The sequence below is a fragment of the Monodelphis domestica genome, chromosome 1 (genome assembly GCF_027887165.1).
Source record: "Monodelphis domestica isolate mMonDom1 chromosome 1, mMonDom1.pri, whole genome shotgun sequence".
Taxonomy (NCBI): Eukaryota; Metazoa; Chordata; class Mammalia; order Didelphimorphia; family Didelphidae; genus Monodelphis; species Monodelphis domestica.
The window spans coordinates 460,055,178-460,077,648 of record NC_077227.1 but is presented as its reverse complement, the minus strand read 5'-3'; the positions used below and the strand labels follow the sequence as shown (position 1 = coordinate 460,077,648).

The window sequence follows — 22,471 nt, the reverse complement described above, 5'->3', positions numbered from 1 at the left end:
TCTAATAAATCCTAAAATCTGACTGCTTTCTTTGCAGTTTCTTCTTGCCTGCAAAGCAAGCCTAAACCTGGCCTACTAATCTTATATTAAGTTCCCTAACTATCTTAAACTAACTAATCAATGAACATTAAACTGATAATGAACTCCTTAAAGTAATATATGGAATCAAACTGCCAGTGGAGAGTCTGCCTATCACAGTTGATACAGACAGTGCAGCACCTCTCTAAAGTTCTCAGGAAGAAAGCCCTCAGAGTGCAGCCCTTCTCCCCTCTAAGTGCTGGGAAGAAGAACCCCCTCAGAAATAGACTTTCTTAACTTCATATATGAATTTCAACTCTCAGCAGCTAACTGTCAGATATTCCTGACAGAGCACAACACCAAAATCCCCAGACACCCTGCTCCATAGGAAGACAGAGAAAATGGAGTCGCTTAACTGATTTTTTCTCTTTCTTATAATTTTTCTCTCAAAGAGACAGAGTTCAAATCTGTCTGCTACTGCCTCTTAAAGAGACAGAGAGTGAGAGCTGTCTGTTGCTGTCTCTTAAGGAGACAGCATACAAATTAAAAACCTTCCTCTGACCTAAAACTTCTGCTCCTAGCAAGACAGAGGGAAATTACGAAATTCCTTCTAATAGTATTATACTTCTACAAGAGTGGGAACTCTCTTCTCTGTTCTCAGTTTGTTTATGGGTAAAGTAGGGCCACTACAGCCTTTCTCTCCTAGTCTCTCAGAGATACTATGAGGATAAACAACAATAATAAAATGAAGACTTATGTAGTCTTAAACTTTACTGAGCATTCAACATACATGATTTCATTTGAATGCTACAGATACTATTATCCTCATTCTACAGATTCAAAATGTGAGTCTCGGGCAAGTTAAATGACTTGCCCATGGCCCCACAGCTAGCAAATGTCATAGACAGGAACTGAAAGCAGGTTCAAGATTCAGCACTCCCATCAACTCTGCCGTAAACCAGTAAGAGAGCACATAGGAATGGTAAAGCTAGTTCTTTTCAAAGACAGTTCTGTTACTATTTCTAAGAAAGAAAAATTGTAGTTGAATTCTCTCTTAGAGAGAATGAAACATTGGGTTTTCCTAACACATTCACTTCAAACCCTCCTATTTTGGCAGGCTTCCATTTTTCAAAGATGTAGAACTTCTATGTGTGTGCTCATGTTAAGAGAAAAAATTAGGGTTGTTGACTGAATATATTATTTTAGTGGTAGCCAGGGATTAAAATTCAATCCCAATAAAATACTCAAGTCAGTTTGGGATTTTTATGGTGGTTTAATTACAATAGAGGGAAGAAGTTAAGAAGAGAGAGAGAAAAGGGAATTGGACTGCTCTGGCAAGCCAGATAGGTGTTGGAGGTCAAGGAAAGGAGGAAAGGAGGAATCAGTCATCTCACCACCAAGCCACAAACACCCAAACCCTCCAAGACACCAAACACGCTGCCACGAGCTCCCAACACAGAAAAAAGCCAATGTCTCCGAGAGAGAGCCCAAGAGCAAGAGCGACAGGAAGTGATGTGAAATATATAGACAATTCTTTACATTACTTCCTGTGTCTCACATGTACCAATGGTAGCTTAAGTTTGACTTAGGACAACCCAGGGGGTCTGTCAGCTGTTTCTTATTTGTCACTTGCTAGCACATGTCGGTCATAGGCCATCCTGCTCAACACTTAATCCTTAAGTAGGGGTGTATACATTCCTGGTTGCTAGAATTCTAAGACTAAGCAGGGTGGAGTATATCTAAAATTCACACTCACCTTTCTCTTCTCATAATCTAAGAATTTATTCTGAAAAACAAAAAATAATAGCAGTTGAGAGAAAGTGGCATTGGCACAAGGACCCCAGCAGTCCCACCTAACACTCAGATTTACAGCAATCTTTTTTAGTCCAGAAGATTTGCTTGTTGAAATAAAATCAAGACAGGAGGAGAAAGTGTTGGAGCTTATGCTATGCACCCTTTGGTGGCCAAAGGCCATAAACCACTTAAGTGTCTCAATCTGGAGATGAGTGCCTCTGAGCCAGAGTACTGATTCTCACCTGCCACTCAGTCTCCTCCCTGACATAGCTGCAAACTGATCCATCGGTACTATCCACCGAAGTCTCTCCTCCATCTCTTTCCAACACTGGGAGCAAGAACTGGGAGGGTGGGTAGTACTCAAGCCCAGATTCTGAAAAAGACCAGGGCCAAGCCTATCAAAATGACAACAAAGGATGAGGACCTCAGTCAGACCAGAGCCTCAGCTGGTCTTGAAACTAAACATCCTCTCCCACAACCTTTCTACTCTCTAAGATGGATTCTGCTAATCATAAGAATCTTCAATCTGACAAATACAAACTTTCCAATGAGATTACTAAGCCCTCTGTCTGAGAACAATCACCTGCAGATGTGGTCCTGAAAAGAAGAGAACATGGGAAAAGGCAGGGCCCTGATTTTGCTAAATAGAGGAGAAAATCAATATAGATAATAGAAATAGGTAAAGCCCAAACCTAAATCAATTATTTACAACATTTACATTTGGAATAGACAAGAGGGGGGTATCTCATAGGAAGGGAGACAAGGAAAATAGTCCAGTAGCTCCTAGGATCTGGCTCATAGATGCAATAAAGTACATCTAAGAGACTCCTGGACATATCTCACTTCCTATCCAATGGCTATACTTGGGTTTCAGAGCTTCATGCTATAACAAAAACAACACCCAGAAACCAAACCCTAGATTTTACCTTTGCAGAGAAACTGCTGAATGGCCTCAGTACCCATACTACACACAGCCTCAGGTGGATAGACCATGGAAGAAGCATCAAGGCTCAGAGTCTGCAAAACATCAAGGGTGGAAGGAAAGCCTCCAACATACCTGATATGTCCAATTCTTCCAATATTCATCAGCTTGAGGCTAGGTCCCTAAAACTTAAAAACAAAAAGCAAAAACAAAGAAATCTTGCTCTACCAATGAGGAACACATACACTGTTTTTAACTCTTGGGAATGTCTCATTACCTCATGTCACACTGCTCTCTTCAATAAAGTCTTAGAGAATTAGAGAATTCCTATTAATTCCATAATCAAAGACAGACTCATCTGGCTGACATTTAAAGTTCCTGCCAAAGCCCCCACCTACCTTTCTGGACTTATATTCATTAGTCCCCTTCAAATATTCCATGGTCAAAACAAACTGGTCTTCTTGCTGTTTCTCACAAACAAAATTCTATCTCTAAAACCCTATTTCCCATCTCCATGCATTTGCCCAGGCTCCTCCTATGCCTAGAATCCTTACTACTTTCCTAATTTCTTTTGAAGCTCAACTCAAGATCCAGCTCTTATATGAGATCTTTCCTGATTCTCCCGATCCCCACCAGTTTCTAGAACCTTCCCTCCCAAATTACTTTGTATTTATTTTGAATATGTGTACATGTTAGCTCCCCTAACAGACTAAATTCCTTGAGACAGGAACTATTTCATTTTTGTCTCTGAATCCTCAAGGCCTAAAAAATGTCTGGCATATAGCCAGGGCTTGATAAATGCTTGTTTCTTGATTTAATTTAATAAAAGAGAGAGCTATTCACTTTGCTGATGAGTAAAACCAGGATGCAAGCTGTGAGAAATTTATACTAATTTACCTCTAGGGTTCGGACATGAGCCAGCATCTGGGGCAGTCTCTCTATCGGATTTTCACTGATGTCAAGAGTTCGTAAGCTATGAAGTTCCCCAAGGGTGTCAGGTAGCTCCTTCAGTTTGTTATCTAAGGAAAAATCCCAAGCACACAGCTCAAACTACTGACAGAGTGATTATTACTGAACTCATCTTAATAAAGCCTCTGGGTCTGACATATTTCAGGGGTTCAGTGTGGTCTTCTGTCACTTATTTCAATATATTCAGCATGGTCCATTCTCTTATAAGACTTTGACAGCCCCAAATGGAGATGCTAAAGCCCTAAATGGAGAAGTTAACTTGTCCAAGATCAAGCAATGAGAAAAAGTAAAAAACTGAGTCCTTCCAGGTCTGCCTTCCAATCCTACCTATTATCTATACCAAAATGCTTTGAATTTGAAAAGCTATTAAAACTTTGTGTGGGAAATAGGGGAGCAGTCACCTGGGGAAAGAAGCAGCTGTGGTTCAGTGGTGAAGAGTTCAAATCTAGTCTCAGACACTTCCTAGCTGAGTGATGCTAAACAAATCACTTTAGCTTCTAACTACCTGACAGATCCATTGGAAAAGGAAATGGTAAACCACTCTAATAGCCTTGACAAGAAAACTCCATGGACAACTATAGTCCAAAAGGGTCAAGAAATGGACATGACTGAATGACTCAACAACAACTACCAGGGAAAAAAATATTGGTATCAAATATCTCTAATAAGGATTTGTTATCCATGAAATATAGAAAACTAGCAGAATATATATAATACAGAAAGCCATTCCCCATGAGAAGAGGACAAAATAATTTGAACAAACAAGTTTTCAAAATAATAATTGCATTCTGATCAAGGTCACATGTAATATCCAGTGGAAGGGTGGGTGGAGGGTGGGTGGAGGGAAGGGAGTAATAGAATATGATTTTTGTAACCAAGGAACAATGTTTGAAATTGGCCAAATAAAAATAAATTAAAATATTTTTTAAAAACCTACAACCTTAAAAAAATAATAATTGCAAACTATTATTAACCATATAAAAGAAAGACCAAAATCACTAATAATATAAGAAATGCAAATCAGAGCAACCCTGACACTCTACCGCATACACAGCAAATTGGCAGAGGACAGGAGGGGAGGAAATGGAAGGGAAAGGGAAGACAGAAGTAGTTTGGCTCCAAATGGATATGAGAAAATACATCATCCAGTTTCTCTGCAAGGTGGGAGACCCACAAAAGTAAAAGACTGTATATAGCTTAGGGATAGAGTTTACTTGTTTTTCTTATGTGTTTATCTGTTCTATTGAATCTTTTTTTCCTCCTTAAGAAAAATTATTTGTCATAAGAGAAGGCTCCCTGGGAAGAGCATGAGGAAGAATATGGAATATGGGCAATATAAAAACAAAAATAGCAATAAAATCTATTTTTAAATATACTTTATAAACATAAACATTTTATAAACAAGATATATTTTAAAATCTGTGATAAACCCAATCTCTAATCAATGTGAGGCTCATTCTTGATCATAGCTCAATTGGTCTGTGGCAGTTTTTCCTTACAGAATACAATTTCGATGTCTGCTCAAAGCATGTACATTCAGGAGTCCGTCTTTCTCTCATACCTTTCACATTGAGGGTCTGGAGTTGGGCCAGGTTCCCGATGGACTGTGGAAGACATTTCAACTGATTTTTTTCAAAATTCAATACCTAAGACAGAGAAAAGAGAATAAGAAGAAACTAAAAGTTCTCTATACCACAGCTTCCCCAGGATAACAACAGAGCATCCACTGGAGGGCCTCACAGAAACTACTGGGAAAACATGTTTGAAATTCATCTCTCAGTTTCTCAATTAACAATTATTCAGGTCCTTTAGCCCACTTGGAAGGATGTCTCTTCCTAATATGTCTTGCCCATTTCATTAGTATTTTCATTCATTAGTATTTTCAAAGAAGGCGAGAAAAACACGAAATCCAAATCAGCCTGTTTTACTACTTCTTAGTAACTGTCACAAGTTGCCTCCCCTTCAGTCACCTAGGGCAGGCCCTCATTACATCTCACTTGAATTACTGCAGTAGCTTCCTGATGGATTTCCTTGCCTTTAATTTCTCTCCTCTAATCCATCCTCCCCACTGCTACTAAATTAACATTTCTAAATCAAAGGTCTAATCATGATACTACTCTTCACAAGAAGTCTGTGTTTTATACTATCTCTAGTATAAAAGAGAAACACTTGTTTGGCATTCAAGGCCCTTTAATATCTAAGCTCTCTTTTCAGAAGATGCTCACATTCCCTTTAATCATTCTTGCTTGCTCATATGCCTGTTTTCTCCTAAACACTCTCTCTCTCTTTCACTGTTCCAGCTAAACTATATCCTGTTCCCCATTTAACATTCCCTCTCTCACCCCCATGCCTTTGCTCAGGCACACATCAAATGCCATCCCTCATCCTCTCTGCTTCCCAGAGTTCAAGTGTTCTCTCCTATAAAAGGCATCTCTTTATTCCCTCAACTGATGGGTTCTCACGCCACCAAAAATATCTTACATCTCTTTTATAGATAATTTGTATTGACTTCTCTGAGGACCTATTGTTTCTCCCCAGACAGGGCAGAGAGAGTTTGGGGTTGTCTTTGTCTATGCCCAGTGCCTAGGCCAGCACCTGCACTCAGCAGGTGATCAATAAATGTAGATAGGACTGAACCGAACTAAATTCTCCTAAGTGGATCCAGTGATTAATCCCAAGGAACTGGGCACAACGCCATCTCAGGCCTTAGTCAAACACATGTTATCAGAACCTCCACTTCTCTAGCAGATGAATGAGCACCAGTTGCAGAAGCACCACATGGGTCTGCATTGTCCCCTGGGCTGGGACTGCACATTGGTCAAGCTTCTGGCCCCAGAGAAGACAGAAAAATCACAATGAGAAAGCCTGGCCACTGCCTGGGAAAGAGGATGGTACCTTTTCCCCCTGACCCTACTGACTTGAGTCCCTGGGCCTCTGCTGCATCTGGAACATGGAGTCCACTAGGAGAGTGACCAGGAGGAACCACTAAGCCTGATTGTACAGCATAGTGTCTTTAGTCAAGGGTAGAAAGCTGTGCTCTTCTGGCTTTCACTCCTCTGAGCATCTGGTTCTCCCAAACTGCCCTACTTCTGTCCAAGGGACCTAATGCCATCCTAATAGCCTCCCAAGTTTACAAGCTGGAAATCCTTGATTTCTCGCTCTCCCTTGGATCCCTCCATAGCCAAAAACCTCTGTGACCTCCGCCTCCACCACCTCCCTCATCTCTTCACATTTCTGCCTTTTCTTCCCTCCACAGCCACCACCCTAGCTCAGGCCCTCATCACTCCTGACCTGGACTGACCACAGCCTCCTATTTGGTCTCCCTCACTTGGGACTCTGCCCTCTCCAATTCATCCTCCACACAGCAGCAGCCTTTGGGTTTTCCTTAAATGGAGGTCTGGCCATGTTACTCTTCAGTCAGGAAACTGGTGACTCCTTGTTATCTGTAGCATCAAATATAAACTCTTCTGTTTGGTATTTGAAATCCTTTTACAACCTGATAAAAAAAATTTTTAAACCCTTGCCCTGTTTTATTTATTTATTTAGATAAGCCCTTACCTTCCATCTTGGAATCAATACTGTGTATTGGTTCCAAGACAGAAGAGTGGTAAGGGCTAGGCAATGGGGGTTAACATTTGAACCCAGGACATCCCATCTCTAGGCCTGGCTTTCAATCCACTGAGCCACCCAGTTGCCCACCCTTACCCTCTGTTTTAGAATCAATACTAAGCATCAATTCCAAGGCAGAAGAGTGATAAGGGCTAAGCAGTTGGTGTAAGTGACTTGCCCAAAGACAAACAGCTAATAAGTGTCTGAGGCTATATTTGTACCCAGGACCTCCCTGGCCTGGCTCTCTTTATATCCAATGAATCACCTAACTGTCCCAACCTGATCCCATTCTACCTTTCTAGTTTCTTATTTGACTCTCCTTCATGTGTACTCTACTCCACCCAAATTGTCATTACTATTCCTTGCACAGAACCTTCCATCTCCGTCTCTGTGTCCTTGCCCTAAGCAAAGAATATACTGCATCCTAACTTCTGCCTCTTGGATTCTCTCACTTCCTTTAGGCTCAACACAAGTATACCTTCTACAGGAGGTTTTCCCTCATTCTACTGGCTACTAACACTCCCTAGAGCAAAAGTGTCAAATTCGAACCTGCAAAACTCCCAAGAGAAGCCCTGATGAAAGTGTAACTGAGAAAGGGTAGCTAGGTGGCTCAGTGGATAGAGAAGCCTAGATACTGAAGGTCCTGATTCAAATCTGGCCTCAGGCACTTCCTAGCTGTGTGACCCTGGGCAAGTCACTCAACCCCCATTGCCTAGCCCTTACTACTCTGCTGCCTTAGAACCAATATACACAGTATTGATTCTAAGATGAAAGGAAAGGGTTTAAAAAAATACTTTTTAATGTAATTGGGAAATGTTTAACAAGGTAAATAAAAACATAACATTGATCATATTAATTTGTGGTTTTCTAAATAAATATGCAGCCAGCATCCTTTTCCATTTGACTTTGACATCACTGCCCTAAAGCATAGGGTACAGGAGAATATAAATAGGAGATTAAGTTGGAAAAGTACATTTCAGTAGTAGGAGTGGAAAACAATGTTACTTTCTATCCCTCTCCAAACTAACTTGTATCTATTTTATATACATCTAAACAAATACATGTTTCTCCCTGCCAGATTACAAAATCCTCAAAGGTGGGGCCTGGTTTTGCTTTTTCATTGTATCTCCAGGGACTAGCGTTCAGCAAGAGCTTAACTTTAATAAATATTTACTGACAATTAAAATTAAGACTACTTCAGTGATCTTCCTAAAGCACAATTCTGAACATGTTCTGCCTTATTACTTAATAAAGTCCAGATTTCTTTCCCTATAATTCAAGCCCCACTATAACTTGTCCTGTGACAGAGGCTGGCAGAAAAAGTACCAGCCTCTGTCACCGTCTCCAATAATCACAAAACATATTATTATTTGAATTTTCCAGATAGAAACTAATTTATTTTAAGAGTAGCACAGTATAATGGATACAGGGCTATTTTGGGAGTCATTAAGCCTGGGATTCAAGTCCTACCACTTGGAAAAGTGGCAACTATATAATTCAGGGCAAGTCATTTAACCACTCAGCTCTCTTCAAATTATAGGGAGTAGCTAGGTGACTCAGTGGTTGGAGAGCCAGATAGAAGGACCTGGGTTCAAATCTGGCCTCAGATACTTCCTAGCTGTGTGACCCTGGGCAAGTCACTTAACCCCGACTGACTAGCCCTTACTGCTCTTCTGCCTTGGAATCATACTTAATATTGATTCCAACAGGGAAGGTAAGGGTTTAAAAAAAAAAAAGAAATTGTGAAGCAAACATCACTCTATTAGGAAAGGAAGCTTTCTCCTCAGTAGTTCCCTAGGCCAATGAAACCACAGGTCTTGTCTTTAAAAAACAAGCAAAAATTTCTATAGGTCCTTGAGGTTTACAAAATGCTTTTATCCCAACAACCCTGTGAAGAAAGTAATGTTGATATTATTCTCTTCATCTTAGAGGTTCTTTACCAAAGAAACTAAGGCTTAGAGAGATGAAGTGAGTTCTGCACAATCCCCTAGCTTTGAGAGTCAAGTCCAATCTGAACCCAGATCTTCTGACTATAAGCCTCATACTACAAGGTATCCTTCCAGACTTATCCCTCACTACTCTTCTCAGACACTCAATGCTCTAGCAACATTTTGTTGTTGTTGTTCAGTTGAGACCCCACTTGGGATTTTCTCAGCAAAGATACCGGAGCAGTTCATTATTTCTCTCCAGCTTATTTGACAGATAAGGAACAACAGGGTTAGGTGACTTACCCAGAATCACAGCTAGTGAGTGTCTGAGGCCAGATTTGAACTCAGGAAGATGAGTCTTCCTGAATTTAGGCCTAGCACTCTATCCACTATACTACCTAACTGCCAAAATTCCCCAAACACACCCTGGGCTCTCTTATCAGAGTCTTTTGGTCCAACTATTTGCTCTTCTCTCTATCTACAATGTCCTACCCCACATGCTCCACCTGAGCCTAACTTCTCTTTCAAGATCTGAACCAAATGCCATTTCTCCAAGAAACCTTCCCTGATCCCTGGAAGTGATCCCTGCCACCTCTGAAACTTTAGGATTCTGCTGTCATGATCTGTCTTTGATGAGAAGCAATAAGACACTCCTTTACCAAAACACAGAGAGAATGACAGTGGCCAAAAGAACAGAGGCCTTTTGCTTAAGAAGAGGTAAGTCCAAATGCCACTACAGCATATTGTTTGTTTGTTTGTTTGTTTAAATCCTTAACTTTCATTTTAGATTATTAGTTCCAAAGAAGAAAAGCAACAAAGGCTAGGCAATGGGGGTTAAATGACTTGCCCAGGGCCACACAGCTAAGAAATGTCTAAGGTCACATTTGACCCCAGGACCTCCCATCTCAGGGCCACTGAGCCACCTAGTATAGCTTTTTTGACACTGTAAGAACAAAGTACAGAATAAAGTACCCTTCCTGGACCTACTTGCCAAAGCCTAATGGCCCATTCCGCAGTCTCAGAGACCACATTTCTGAGTGTGGCGTATACCTGAAGAGATGTTAGCTGTCCAAGAGCATCAGGAAGAGCCGTTAGCTGGTTGTCATGAAGGTCCAAAACCTGCCGAAGGAAGACAAATCTTCTATATATCACTGGTCAAAGAGCTGAAAGGGTTTCAAACAGTGCATTCCATAGACTAGAATCTACTACATACAATCTGCATACTCCAGAGACTAGAACAATGCACTGGGGCCTCTTTTGGGAAGGTCAGGTGGGGAAAAGGACACTAGCTTGCTCCCCTCTATCCTTTAAAGTCCAGCTCAAATTCTATCTCTGTCAAAAAGAATTGCCAGCCTGGAATCATTTCTCTCTCCTCTGAAATCACAACTTTGTAATTTGTAATCGCTCAATCCACAATGAATCCACTGCCTTATGTTTCATGTATTGTTGTTCGTATTTGTTCTTTCACTTCTCATGTGATGTTTACATTCCCAATCAAACTGTAAATTCCTTGTCCTTCAAGACAAGGTCTGTGGGCAGCTAGGTGGCTCAGTGCCAGGCCTAGAGGAGGTCCTGGGTCCAAATCTGGCCTTAGACACTTCTTAGCTGTGAGTCTCTGGGCAAATCACTTAATACCAATTGCCTAGCCCTTCCCCATCTTCTGCCTTGCAACTGATTCTTGTATCAATTCTAAGACAAAAAGAAAAAGTTTATTTATTAAAAAAAAAAAAGATGAGGTCTGCGTCTTCTTGTTTTTGGTATCCCATGTAAGGTTTAGTACATAGTATTTCCTCAAAAAGCATGTAATGATTGACCATACAGAATTATAGAATCTTAGGGTTGAGAGGGACCTCAGGTCACCATGGCTAATTCTAGCTCAACAACATTATTTCTGCAACATCCTTGTAACAAGTATTTCTTGGCCTCTCCTGGAAGGCTTCCAGTGATGAAAACACCACTACTTTCTGAGGAAGTTGAGTTCCCTTTTCTACATTTCCATTGCTGTAAAGTTTTTCCTTGGGTTTAATTAAAATCCATCTCTCTACATATTTTAACTATTGCTCCTTGTTCTTCTCCTTGAAGCCAAACAGAATAAGCTTCATCCCTCTTCCATACAGCAATCCTTAAAAGAAATCTCTCATGACTTCCCTAAATCTTCTCTTCCCTGGACTGACCATCCTTAGCCCTTCACTAGAGCCTTGGATGGCATGATCCCCAGGCATCTCATCATCTGGCTCACCTTGTATTTCAAATCATGCATATTATATTCTGGGAGAGATCATATGTAGATCTGTGTAATGACAAGCCCACTTAGAATAGGGTCCTCCTACACTTTACTCTTTTAAAAAAATTTCTTTCCTTCTGTCTTAGAATAGATACTAAGTAAGGGCTAGGCAATGGAGGTTAGTTAAGTGCCTTGCCCAAAGTCACACAGCTGGGAAGTAAGTGCCAGAGGCCAAATTTGAACCCAGGACCTCCCATCTCCAGGTCTGACTCTATCTGCTAAGCCACCTTGCTGAGCCTGTACTTTACTTTTAAATCATCCACAAATTGAATTTATTCCCATTCTTGTTGCCTGTCACTACAGTTGTATTATATCCATGAGGAAGTTGGCAAAACTTTTCAAATTTCTAAATAACTGAAAAAGGAACCTGGTCTCAGGCCAACATAAAGGTCCTAGAGGAGAGCTGGCACATTACCTTGATGGTTCCAAGGCTTAGGAGGCTGCAAGATTTGGGAACCAATGAAGTGAGGTAATTTGTATGAACAATCAACACCTAGAAGGAAGGAAGTTGGAATAGTTTTAGAGCCAAAAGGACTTCCAGAATAAGCATCAGCATAGCCTGAGAGTGAAAGGAAAAGTATGTGTACATTTGAAAGAGAGAGAACCAATCTTAGCATCAGAGCATTTAGCACTGACTGGAGCTTTGGAAACGACTTATGCAAGTTTGTGAAAGAAATTTACCCTCCCCCTTTCTGGAGTCACACAGGTGACATCATCTCCTGTTGACTACCTGCATACCTGGCATCAGCCTGAATGTTACCATGAAGGTGGGGAAGCCAGGAGGTTATAAAAAGGGTTAAGCAGAAAGTTTGGGCTCTCTGTCTCCAGGGTGAGGTCTGCTGCCATGGGAAGCCATGTGGAAAAGTTAGATTAGGGTTCCTTTTCTATCTCTCTCTCATCATCTACCTATCCAAATAATCCTAATAAATTTTTTTAGAATCTAAGGAGCGGCTCCTATTTTAATCAAAACAGGGGGTTCTCTTAAGCTCAGGGATGGGTGGGAAAAGGGACTCATGAACTTGATTGGGGGGAAAAAGTCTATATCCTTATTTTTACTCACCACTAACTGAAATTGACCATTTCCTTCAATTATTTAAAAAACATTCTGTGGAGAAAGGGACCATAGGCTTCCTCAGTCTGCGAAAGGGGAATAGGGCACACACAAAAAGGTTTCGAAGCTCTGATCTAGGCCAATCCCAGCACTTGACAGAAGAGGAAAGAGGAACCCTGAGAGTGGAAGGGATTTGCCCAAAGTCACAAATCAAGTTAGTGGCAGAAGCAGAGCTGGAATCCTGCCTCTAAATACAATGCTTTTCCCATTCTAGCACACAAAAGTACACTTGCTGTACAGTGGAAAGTGCACTAGAATTTCAACCACAGGATCTGGATTGAAATCCTGTCTTGAGTGTTTGTGTGACCCTGGGGAAAGTCACAGTCTGGGCCGCCATTTGCCCATCTTCCACATGATGGGGTTAGAATGAGTAATCACTAACACCACCTAGAGCTTCGATCCATAATTCCAGACGGACAACAATGGATCAGCAACTTCTCCACTGCAGTCAGGTGTTCCCACAAAAGACCATGTATTTAGCACCATTAAAGGTCATTTATTTCAACCACCAACCTAATCTAGGAGTGCTGTCTCAAGCAGTTCTAAAAGAAGGTGGCTCAATCTCTGTTTAAATACAATAGCATGGCAGGGAGCCTGCTCTTTTGTTTCAGTTAAAAAAACACTGAATTCTGACCAGAGTTAGGTGTATTTTTTTTAAATATCAAGGGCTTTGCCCTGGTCTCCCTTAGGAGATTCTCCATGGAATGAAAGTGGAAATCTTTTTTCTAATATTTTTCTATTTTTTTTCAATTACATGTAGAAACAATTTTTGACAATTGTTTTTTGACATTTTAAAATTTGGATTTTCCCCCTCCCCAATGGGTTGAATAGTCTGACATTTTACCTGTACTTTCACATAATTGTGAAAGGGAATTTTTTTTATCTTAACTTAATCAAGTACTTGGAGTGTCCCACCATTTTAACTTAATGAATCAAGAACTTAATGTATCCCTACTCAACACTTAGTAAGTCACTAACAAAGAAAATTCAAGCACTGCCCCCCACCCAGTGCTAGACTGGAGAGCAGATGGGCAGAGAAAACTGGATACAAGCAGGAGCCTGGGAGAGATTTGTCTCTTCATTCTTGGCGGCTCTTAGGCTAGGGAACACGAGCTCTAGTGGGATTCTTGGCCTCATGTACACTGAAGATGCTTGGTGGTTTTCAGCATCTTTTGGCTCTTCAGATTTTGGCTTCCTAAACTGGACTTTGGATTCTGGTGAAGATTCGGCTTCCTGCATTGGAGACTCAGGCTGAAGAGGGACACTTACTCAGTTGAGATTCTTGCTTCCTTGGCATGAGAGACTGCCCTTTGCAGCTCAGCCTCTTCAGCATTGGTCTTTGGTTGTTGGAATGCCTGACTAGAGACACTCTCGTGGACTAGTGGGATTCATATTCTTGGTCTGGAAGCACTAGGATTAGGGCTTGGGTATTTTTAGCTAGGCAATATTTTCTACCTCCTTCCTATATTTCCCTCTTTACTAACTCTACCCCGCTATAATAAAGCTACTAAAGCTACTAACATACTCATAGTTTAATTTTTAATTTTTATAAATGGTGACTACAATAATTCTTTTTAACTCATAAATTTAATCAAACAATTTTTTAACCCTTACATAATGCATATTTCCATATTGCTCATGTAGTGATAGAAGACACATATCACACATACAGTAGAAATCTCATGAAGGAAATATCGTGGAAGATGGAGTGCTTTGATTTGCACTCACACTCCAACAGTTCCTTCTTTAGCTGTGGATACCATTTATGAAGGTGAAAATTCTAAGAGAAATGACTCAGGGCCAGGGATCTGGGCCAAGAGTTGAACCAGGAAAAGCAACTGAACTAAAAGAGTAAGAACACTGGGATTAGAGTCAAGAAACCTGGGTTCAAATCCAGACTAACATACATTTATCACTCTCTGGACAAGTCAGCCTCTGGGTTTCAGTTTCTCTATTGTAGGATGAAAATAGTTATATTTGCAATACCCACTTCACAGGGTTGTTACATACAAGGAAGCTCAGTGTAAACCTTAAAACCCAATAGATGTTATGATGATTATTGTTAATCATAGTCATAATAACAACCAAAGAAACAAACCCCATCAGGTTGAAAATATTTTAAAAAACACCAAAATCTCTCAAAATTAAAGACTTTCTCACCTTCTTCTGAAGCACTTTGCATGTTGAAAAAACCCCAAATGGAATCTAATGAAAAATCAAAATAAAGGAATTAGCTCCTTTTCAACCATCCTTCCATTTCCTAATTTACCCTAACAGTAGAATAGCAAACAGAGTATGAGTGTGGGCGATAAAGCTGAGAAAGAAGTTCATAGCTGAATGGATGTACCCCTTGGGAGACTTTAGAGGAATAAGGTTTGTAAAGGTCAATTTCTGCCCTACCCATTGTAGGTCTTTAGTCACTCGTGATCAGGCATTTTTAAAAAAATAGCTTATCTGGATATAAGTAGTAGAACATGCTTAACATAAAGCTAAATTATTGCTCAATATGGCAAAGCTTAGCATGATGGCACAGAGTCTTTATTAATTAGTTGTTACTCATATGATCAACCAAGGAAACCCAGGGCACAGTCCCTGAAGCTTATTTGCCAGAATAGATGCTAAAACTCCCTTAGTTTCACCCTAAGAGCCTTGAATATCCATTTTTTTTACTTCTAAAGCTTCAAATTGCTTCTGGAAGCTATCTCTTGAAATTGTGAAGGGCCAGAAGGCCCACTAGTAGTCTAGGGACAGAGCAAGAGTTTCTTTCCACCTTGGAGAGGCCTTGCAAAGGCTTCCCAGAAAACCTATTCCATTCCTGCCTATGCTCTTCCAACAATCTAAGAGCTTGAAAAGAACTTCTAATTTTACAGTTATTTAAAAGCAGGGTCAAAGTATCACCTAATTTTTTAATTGAAAAGAAAATTACAGAAGTTTCATGATTTGTATCTCATTTTTAGCACTTTGAAAAAAAAGGATTAAGTTTATACCTATCCTTATTGTAGACATCAGGTCTAAGAAATAAGTCAAATCCATTAATTCATTGCTGGTGGAGTTGTGAACTGATTCAACCATTCTGGAGGGCAATTTGGAACTATGCCCAAAGGGCGATAAAAGAATGTCTACCCTTTGATCCAGCCATAGCACTGCTGGGTTTGTACCCCAAAGAGATAATAAGGAAAAAGACTTGTACAAGAATATTCATAGCTGCGCTCTTTGTGGTGGCCAAAAATTGGAAAACGAGGGGATGCCCATCAATTGGGGAATGGCTGAACAAATTGTGGTATATGTTGGTGATGGAATACTATTGTGCTAAAAGGAATAATAAAGTGGAGGAATTCCATGGAGACTGGAACAACCTCCAGGAAGTGATGCAGAGCGAGAGGAGCAGAACCAGGAGAACATTGTACACAGAGACTAATACACTGTGGTATAATCTAACGTAATGGACTTCTCCATTAGTGGAGGTGTAATGTACCTGAACAATCTGCAGGGATCTAGGAGAAAAACACTATCCATAAGTAGAGGACAAACTGTGGGAGTAGAAACACTGAGGAAAAGCAACTGCCTGACTACAGCGGTTGAGGGGACATGTCAGAGGAGAGACTCTAAACGAACACTCTAATGCAAATATTAACAACATAGCAATGGGTTCGAATCAAGAACACATGTGATACCCAGTGGAATCACGTGTCAGCTATGGGGAGGGGGGAGGAAAAGAAAATGATCTTTGTCTCTAATGAATAATGCTTGGAAATGATCAAATAAAATATTATTTAAAGAAAAAAAAAGAAGTCAAATCAAATACATAATGCAAACACCACCATCACATTACCTCAGAGAGCTCACATCTAGATATGTCAAGAATGTCATCTGCACCAGCTTCTTTTGCCTATAGGAAAGAAATTACAAAAAAAAAAAATCCTTCAGTGTAAGCACATTTCTTACAATGTTTAAAGAAATCGTAGAAGGTTGAAAAATTAGTCCCAGAATCATAGAATTTTAGATTTGGAAAGGAATTTAAAGTGTTCTTCCTAATGATGAGAAAGCAAGGCCAAAAATGGGCAGTGAGTTGCCCAGGGTCACAGAGTCAAACAGATCAGAAATGAAAACAAGATGACATTCAAAAAGGGCTAGTAAAAAGTAACAGATTTGAAAAAAAAAAAGAATTATACACAATGAAGTCATGGAAAATAGGAGGTTATGCATAAATATTATAAGAAATACTTAAGATGAAGTAGACACCTGTATCTCTAGCTCCTTACATAGCAAGATCATAATTTAAAACCTGAAAGGGACTTCAGAGATCACCAGAGCCAAAATTTCACATTTTAATAGATAACAAAAATTAAATTCAAGTCAATAAACATTTGGTAAATGTTTACTACAAGTAATGTCAAGGATAACAACTCACATTTCTATAGTGTGTTGCAAAGTGCATTTCTCATAGAAAACTTTGCATGGTAAGTTTTTACAAGTGTTATTATTCCCATTTTACAGATGAGGAAACTAAGGCCCTAAGAGGTAAAACTGATTTGCCCAGAGTCACACAGCTAGCATATGGCATGGTAGGCATTAAAGCTGGGCTCTCCCAACTCCAAATCTAGTATTCTTCTTAATATGCTATGCTGCCTTCTTATACCATACTAACTCAGAGGCCTATTAGAAAGTTTTTTAGAAACATTATTTGGGCTTCTCTTTCTCCTCTTCAAACACTCAGAACAAAATTAATCCATTCCCCAAACCTTCAATTTTCTTATTTAATTCCCTTGATACCCTTTGAAGACATTATGGCACTATAGGGGCACTTGTTTCTTCTTTTCCTATTAGAAAGTTAGCACTTAATCCCTGTATAGCTCTTTCTCATTACTCACATAAATGTAGCTTTCTAGGTTTCTTTAAACTCTGGTATTTGTATTTCAAAGTTCTTATTCAGCTCCAGTCTTTTAAAATGTTTGAAAGTCTTCTATCCCATTTAAAGATCCAAATTTTTCCCTGTAGGACTATATAGAGCTTCAACTAGGATAATTCATTCTTTGTTATGAACCAATATCATTTGCTTTTGGAATGTATGTTCTATTCTTTTTTTTTTTTAACCCATACCTTCTGCCTTGGAATCAATAACGTGTATTGGTTCTAAGGCAGAAGAGTGGTAAGGGCTAGACAATGGGAGTTAGGTGACTTGCCCATGGTCACACAACTAGGAAGTGTCTGAGGCCAAATTTGAACCCAGGACCTCCCATCTCTAGGCCTGGTTCTCAATCCACTGAGCTACCCAGTTGCCCCAGTATGTTCTATTCTAAGATCTCTTGTTTTGAGGAGAAACTGCCAGGTTTTGTGTGATCCCAACTATAGTTTCTTGGTATTTTTAATTACTTCTTTCTGGATGTTTGAATTATTTTTTATTTGATATAAAGGCCCTGGATTTTGGCTATAACATTACTAGGACTTTTCCTGTTGGGATTTTTTTCGGGTGATAAGTGTATCCCTTTACTTTGCCCTCTAGTTCTAATAGATCTTTTTTTTTTTTAATCATAGTTTTCAGGGCAGTTAGGGGATGCAGTGGAGAGTGCCAGGACTGAAGTTAGAAAGATTCCTCTTCCTGAGTTCAAATCTAGTCTCAAAATTTACTAATTGTGTGACCCTGGATAAGTCATTTAGCCACTTTGCCTCAGTTTCCTGATCTGGAAGTTGGAGAAGTAAATAGTATCTTTGTCAAGAAAACCCCAAGTGAGGTCATGAAGAACTAGACACAGCTGAACAATAATTCTTCCATTCTCTTTCCTTGATTTGTTTCCCATATTTTGTATAAGTAATCTTACATTGTCTTCTATTTTTTTTTAGTCTTTCATATTTGTTCTAATATTTCTGCTGTCTGATAGAGTCATTGATTAGTATTTGGTATTCTAGTTTTTAGAGAGACCATTTCTTGGAAAAGGTTTCTCATTTTTTCTTCTAAACTCCTTATTCTCCTTCCAATTCTTCCTTCAAAAGCTGTTATTTCATTTTTAAAATTCTTGCTTCATTTCTTCTAGGTATTTGTGTAATCCTGTTGGAAAATCAGTTTTTCCTTTTGAGTCTCTGTGTACAATTGTTATGGAATTAAATTTACAATAAATTTAGTTATGTTCCTTGATTTATTCATCTCCCCAGTTTTAGTTCCTGAATTGGGGCTTTGTGCCAGGGTTTGGCTCTATTCCCTGCTGTGCTTTTGAATGGAATAGTCAACCCTGGGACCCCTCGATTCTTATATTAACCTCTACACTGTAAAAATGGGGAATTGAATCCAGGACTCCAGTCCCCAAAAGTCCTTGCTCACTTCCCAGAATGCTTTGTAATAGCACTGAATTCTCACCTGGCGAGAATATGAATTATTATTTAAAGGAGTTCTCCGCCTACTGAGGGTCTCTTTTCTACTTCCGCTTCTGAGCAGACAAGTCTCTCATGATGTGAGTAAAATTGAATTGGGCCTCTCAGCCCACCTAGCATGTGCCTTTCTTACTTGTATTTTCTTTATATTTTAATCTTCAAAAAACCTCTAAAAATATAATACTCTTTGCAAAGAGAAACTAATTTCTACCTGCCTCAGTTTCCCTAAATTTTAACTGTTACAACACCACCTGGAGTTTAGCCCTCCTGGAACTCTGAGATTTAAAAGCCCTGAATCTTTAAGGCTCTCACTCTGGTTTCTCAGAACCAGAATGTTAAGGATCTCAAATCACTTGGGCCTGAGATGTCCTGGTCTGAGAAGGGTGGCACCATATTAGTTAATACCACATTAGTCACAAGGACTTTCATGATCTTTCATGATCCCTACACTAAGACTATCTGACCAACCTGGGGCTTTATCAAGGGAACTCACTTCTCTTACTATCTCCAGACATACAACCTTGAATTTTATAGGTGTCCCATATCTGGTCATAGTGGCATTCATTTTGCTAGAGGGGTTCCCTTGCCCAAAGCTTATGACCTTCTGAAATTTTGATAGTTTGTTAAAAGGAAAGGTGGAGATCCCCTGGGATGATAAATATAGGTCAGAATGTGTGGATGATCTAACCTAACCCCCCCACCCACCCAAGGGTTTTAACTTCTGGTCTGTCAGAGTGGCTGCCCTCTGTTCTTTTCAATTAAGTTGGAGATACAGGTAAAGCAGAGGTCTAAAGCAAATCTGGGCACACCACAGGAGTGGAGAATGACAAGTGATTAGGAAAGTTTTACAAAACCTAATCCTCCTGGGAGAGCCTCTGGTAAAACCCCTTGCTGGAGGAAGATCAATGGCGTCTGAACCAGGACTTTGCTTAAACTGGTTCTGATAGAGATCTCCCTCCTAGATCTAAACCTCCACCCATCAATCTTCTTTCTTCTAGTTTAAAGATCACACTGCTACTGAATAAACAAACACTATTTATTTGGGATAGGATAACTATGATGGGGTTAGGGAAGAGGTCAAACAGGAATTCCCTAAGAAAAGACACAGATTGATGATAGGTCCTTTTGGCCTAGGCAGTCAGCTGAAAGGACCAGCCTAGAAGCTTTCTGTCTTCTTGATTCCCCTATGTTGGCTATCCTAATCTAATGCTAAAGAAACCACAAATGTCTTTAGGTATAGCTGACACAGAGGGAGAGGTTTCTGTCTTCAGGACTGGCACGGCCCGCCCTCCAGGGTAAAATCCTCCCAGGCAGATGAATGTCCAGTCAGTCCACACAGGTCTTGAGATGGCAGAGAAACAGGATCAATTCACAGACAATATGGGCATCAGATACTATTGGGAAAATCCTCAGGAAAAATGGTAGGTTTCAAATCCTGAGATAGGAAAGGGAGCTGCTCTCAGTTCAAGGTTCAGAACCAAACCTCTTGTCCATTGGCTCCCTTCATTCACAGCAGCCCATCTCCAACATTCCAATTGCCCAATCTGTCACTCTTGCTTCTCCATCATTCCATTTCACCTCTCTGTAAAATCTTACCTAGCATACATAGTTCTAGAACAGAAGTCACTTATAGTACTTTCTTGTTGGATTTTTTCTAATCTAGTGCAAACTTTAGGATTTTTATGGAGTTGGTATATGGGATCTAGGTGGTTAGCCTCCCGACATCTTTGCCAGAAATCCCTATTTCACTTTTAGATTACTCAAATTATAAAGAAGCTTTTCCTTATATCAAGATGAAATCTCTTTTTCTACAGCTTCCATCCACACATAATTCCTAGTTCTACTTTTCTGGTATTATATTAAACAAGTCTAATCTTGCTTTCACATAAAATCAAAAATTTTATATGCTAGACAATACCTTAAAGATCATCTAGTCCAACTCCTTTATTTTAGATGAGGAAACTAAAGCTCTGAGAGGCTGAAAACCTTGCCCAACATCCTAGCTAGTGACCCTGGTAACAAGTAGATACAGGATTAGAGCCTAGTCCTCAGACACCAAATCAAGTGTGCTTTTCACTAGGCCACATAGCAGTGCTTTACTTTTTTATTTTTTTAGACCCTTACCTTCTGTTTTAGAATTAATACTAAGTATTGGTTCTAAGGAAGAAGGGCAGTAAGGGCTAGGCAATGGGGGTTAAGTGACTTGCCCCAGATCACACAGCTAGGAAGTAGAGGCCAGATTTGAACCCAGGTCTTCCCACATATAGGCCTCACTCTCTAGTCACTGGGTCACCTAGTTAACCCTAGCCATTGTATATCCCCCATCCCTTCATTAAGCTAAACACGACTGCTTCTTTCACTGATGTTCATAGATATGTTTTCAATATCTCTCACTATCCTCCAGGAACACTCAAGCTTACCAATGTTCTTTCTAAAATGTAATGCCCCAAATTGGACTCAGTCATCAAGATGTAGTCTCACCAGCAGTGAATTCAGTGGAATAATCACCTCCCTCATTCTTCATATTGTACTTATATTAATGGGAGGGGCAAATGGAAAGAAAAAGAGGGAAGAAATTAAGCATTTATATAGTGCCTCCTGAGTGTCAGGCACTGTGCATAAATATCATCCCATCTGACGCTCACAAAATTTTGCAAGGTAGACATTATTATCCCTGTTTTACAGATAAAGAAACTGAGGCAAACAGAGGGTAAGTGATTTGTCACCTAAATATTGGGGCTAAATTTGAAATCAAATCTTCCAGACCCTGGTCTCCATTCCACTGTACCACCTAGCTGCCTATTAATGTAAGGATATGCCCACTCCCTCTTCCAAGCTGAGTTGAACAAGCCTAATTCCTCTTTCACATATTTAAAGAAAGTCACCATATTCACCCCCCTACCCCACCCCAAATCTTCCATTCTTCAATGTAATATACCCAGTTCTTAAAACTGATGTTCACTTTCTCTTGCTAACTGCAGAATGCAAGACATGGCAAAGATTAATATAATATAAAATTGAACGAAAGAAAATAATGAAGACAGCATTCTTTCACACTCACCAGACACATCTGGTACTCAAAGCGTTTCCGAGCCTCATCATTGGGTTTCCTTTTTCGGAAGAAGAGAGGCATACTTCTCTTTCCACCAGAAGTAATCACTGGATCCCTATGAAATAATTAGAGAAATCAGTAATACAGAAGAGCATAGTTAGTTATTTCTGGTACTTGAGAGTTATTTATCTGCCTCTGCTGTCTCAGTAGATAGAATTGCCAGGCAATAACTTCAAGGACCATAAAATTCATCGCAGTAGAAGAGGATATTTATGAACCACTATGTGTATGGCCCCTCAGACTCATATACAAATGGTTCATTGTCCCTCCCATGATCAGTGCTCAAAGGGGTGTCTTATACATAGTAGGTTTATGACAGTGATCAACATTGGAACCAATAAGAAACATAAGAAACCAG

The 22,471-nt window shown here is 39.9% G+C and overlaps 1 protein-coding gene across 7 annotated transcripts in view; it reads right to left on the bottom strand.

Annotated features, from left to right (window-relative positions):
* Positions 1-22,471, bottom strand: part of LRSAM1 (leucine rich repeat and sterile alpha motif containing 1) — a 50,120-nt gene that overhangs the window by 26,020 nt on the left and 1,629 nt on the right. For 2 of the 7 annotated variants that reach the window (XM_056812439.1, XM_056812440.1), the window contains exons 2-11: positions 22,063-22,168; positions 16,468-16,524; positions 14,796-14,840; positions 11,940-12,017; positions 10,228-10,359; positions 5,265-5,349; positions 3,632-3,753; positions 2,739-2,829; positions 2,055-2,185; positions 1,775-1,804 (exon numbers count right to left, since the gene is read on the bottom strand). In XM_056812439.1, coding sequence (XP_056668417.1) covers positions 1,775-1,804; positions 2,055-2,185; positions 2,739-2,829; positions 3,632-3,753; positions 5,265-5,349; positions 10,228-10,359; positions 11,940-12,017; positions 14,796-14,840; positions 16,468-16,524; positions 22,063-22,168 — 877 coding nt within the window. Of the gene's footprint in view, positions 1-1,774; positions 1,805-2,054; positions 2,208-2,738; positions 2,830-3,631; positions 3,754-5,264; positions 5,350-6,994; positions 7,147-10,227; positions 10,360-11,939; positions 12,018-14,795; positions 14,841-16,467; positions 16,525-22,062; positions 22,169-22,471 lie in introns of those variants that run through there. The other 5 variants (XM_007475030.2, XM_007475031.2, XM_056812444.1 and 2 more) reach the window with 4 other exon arrangements.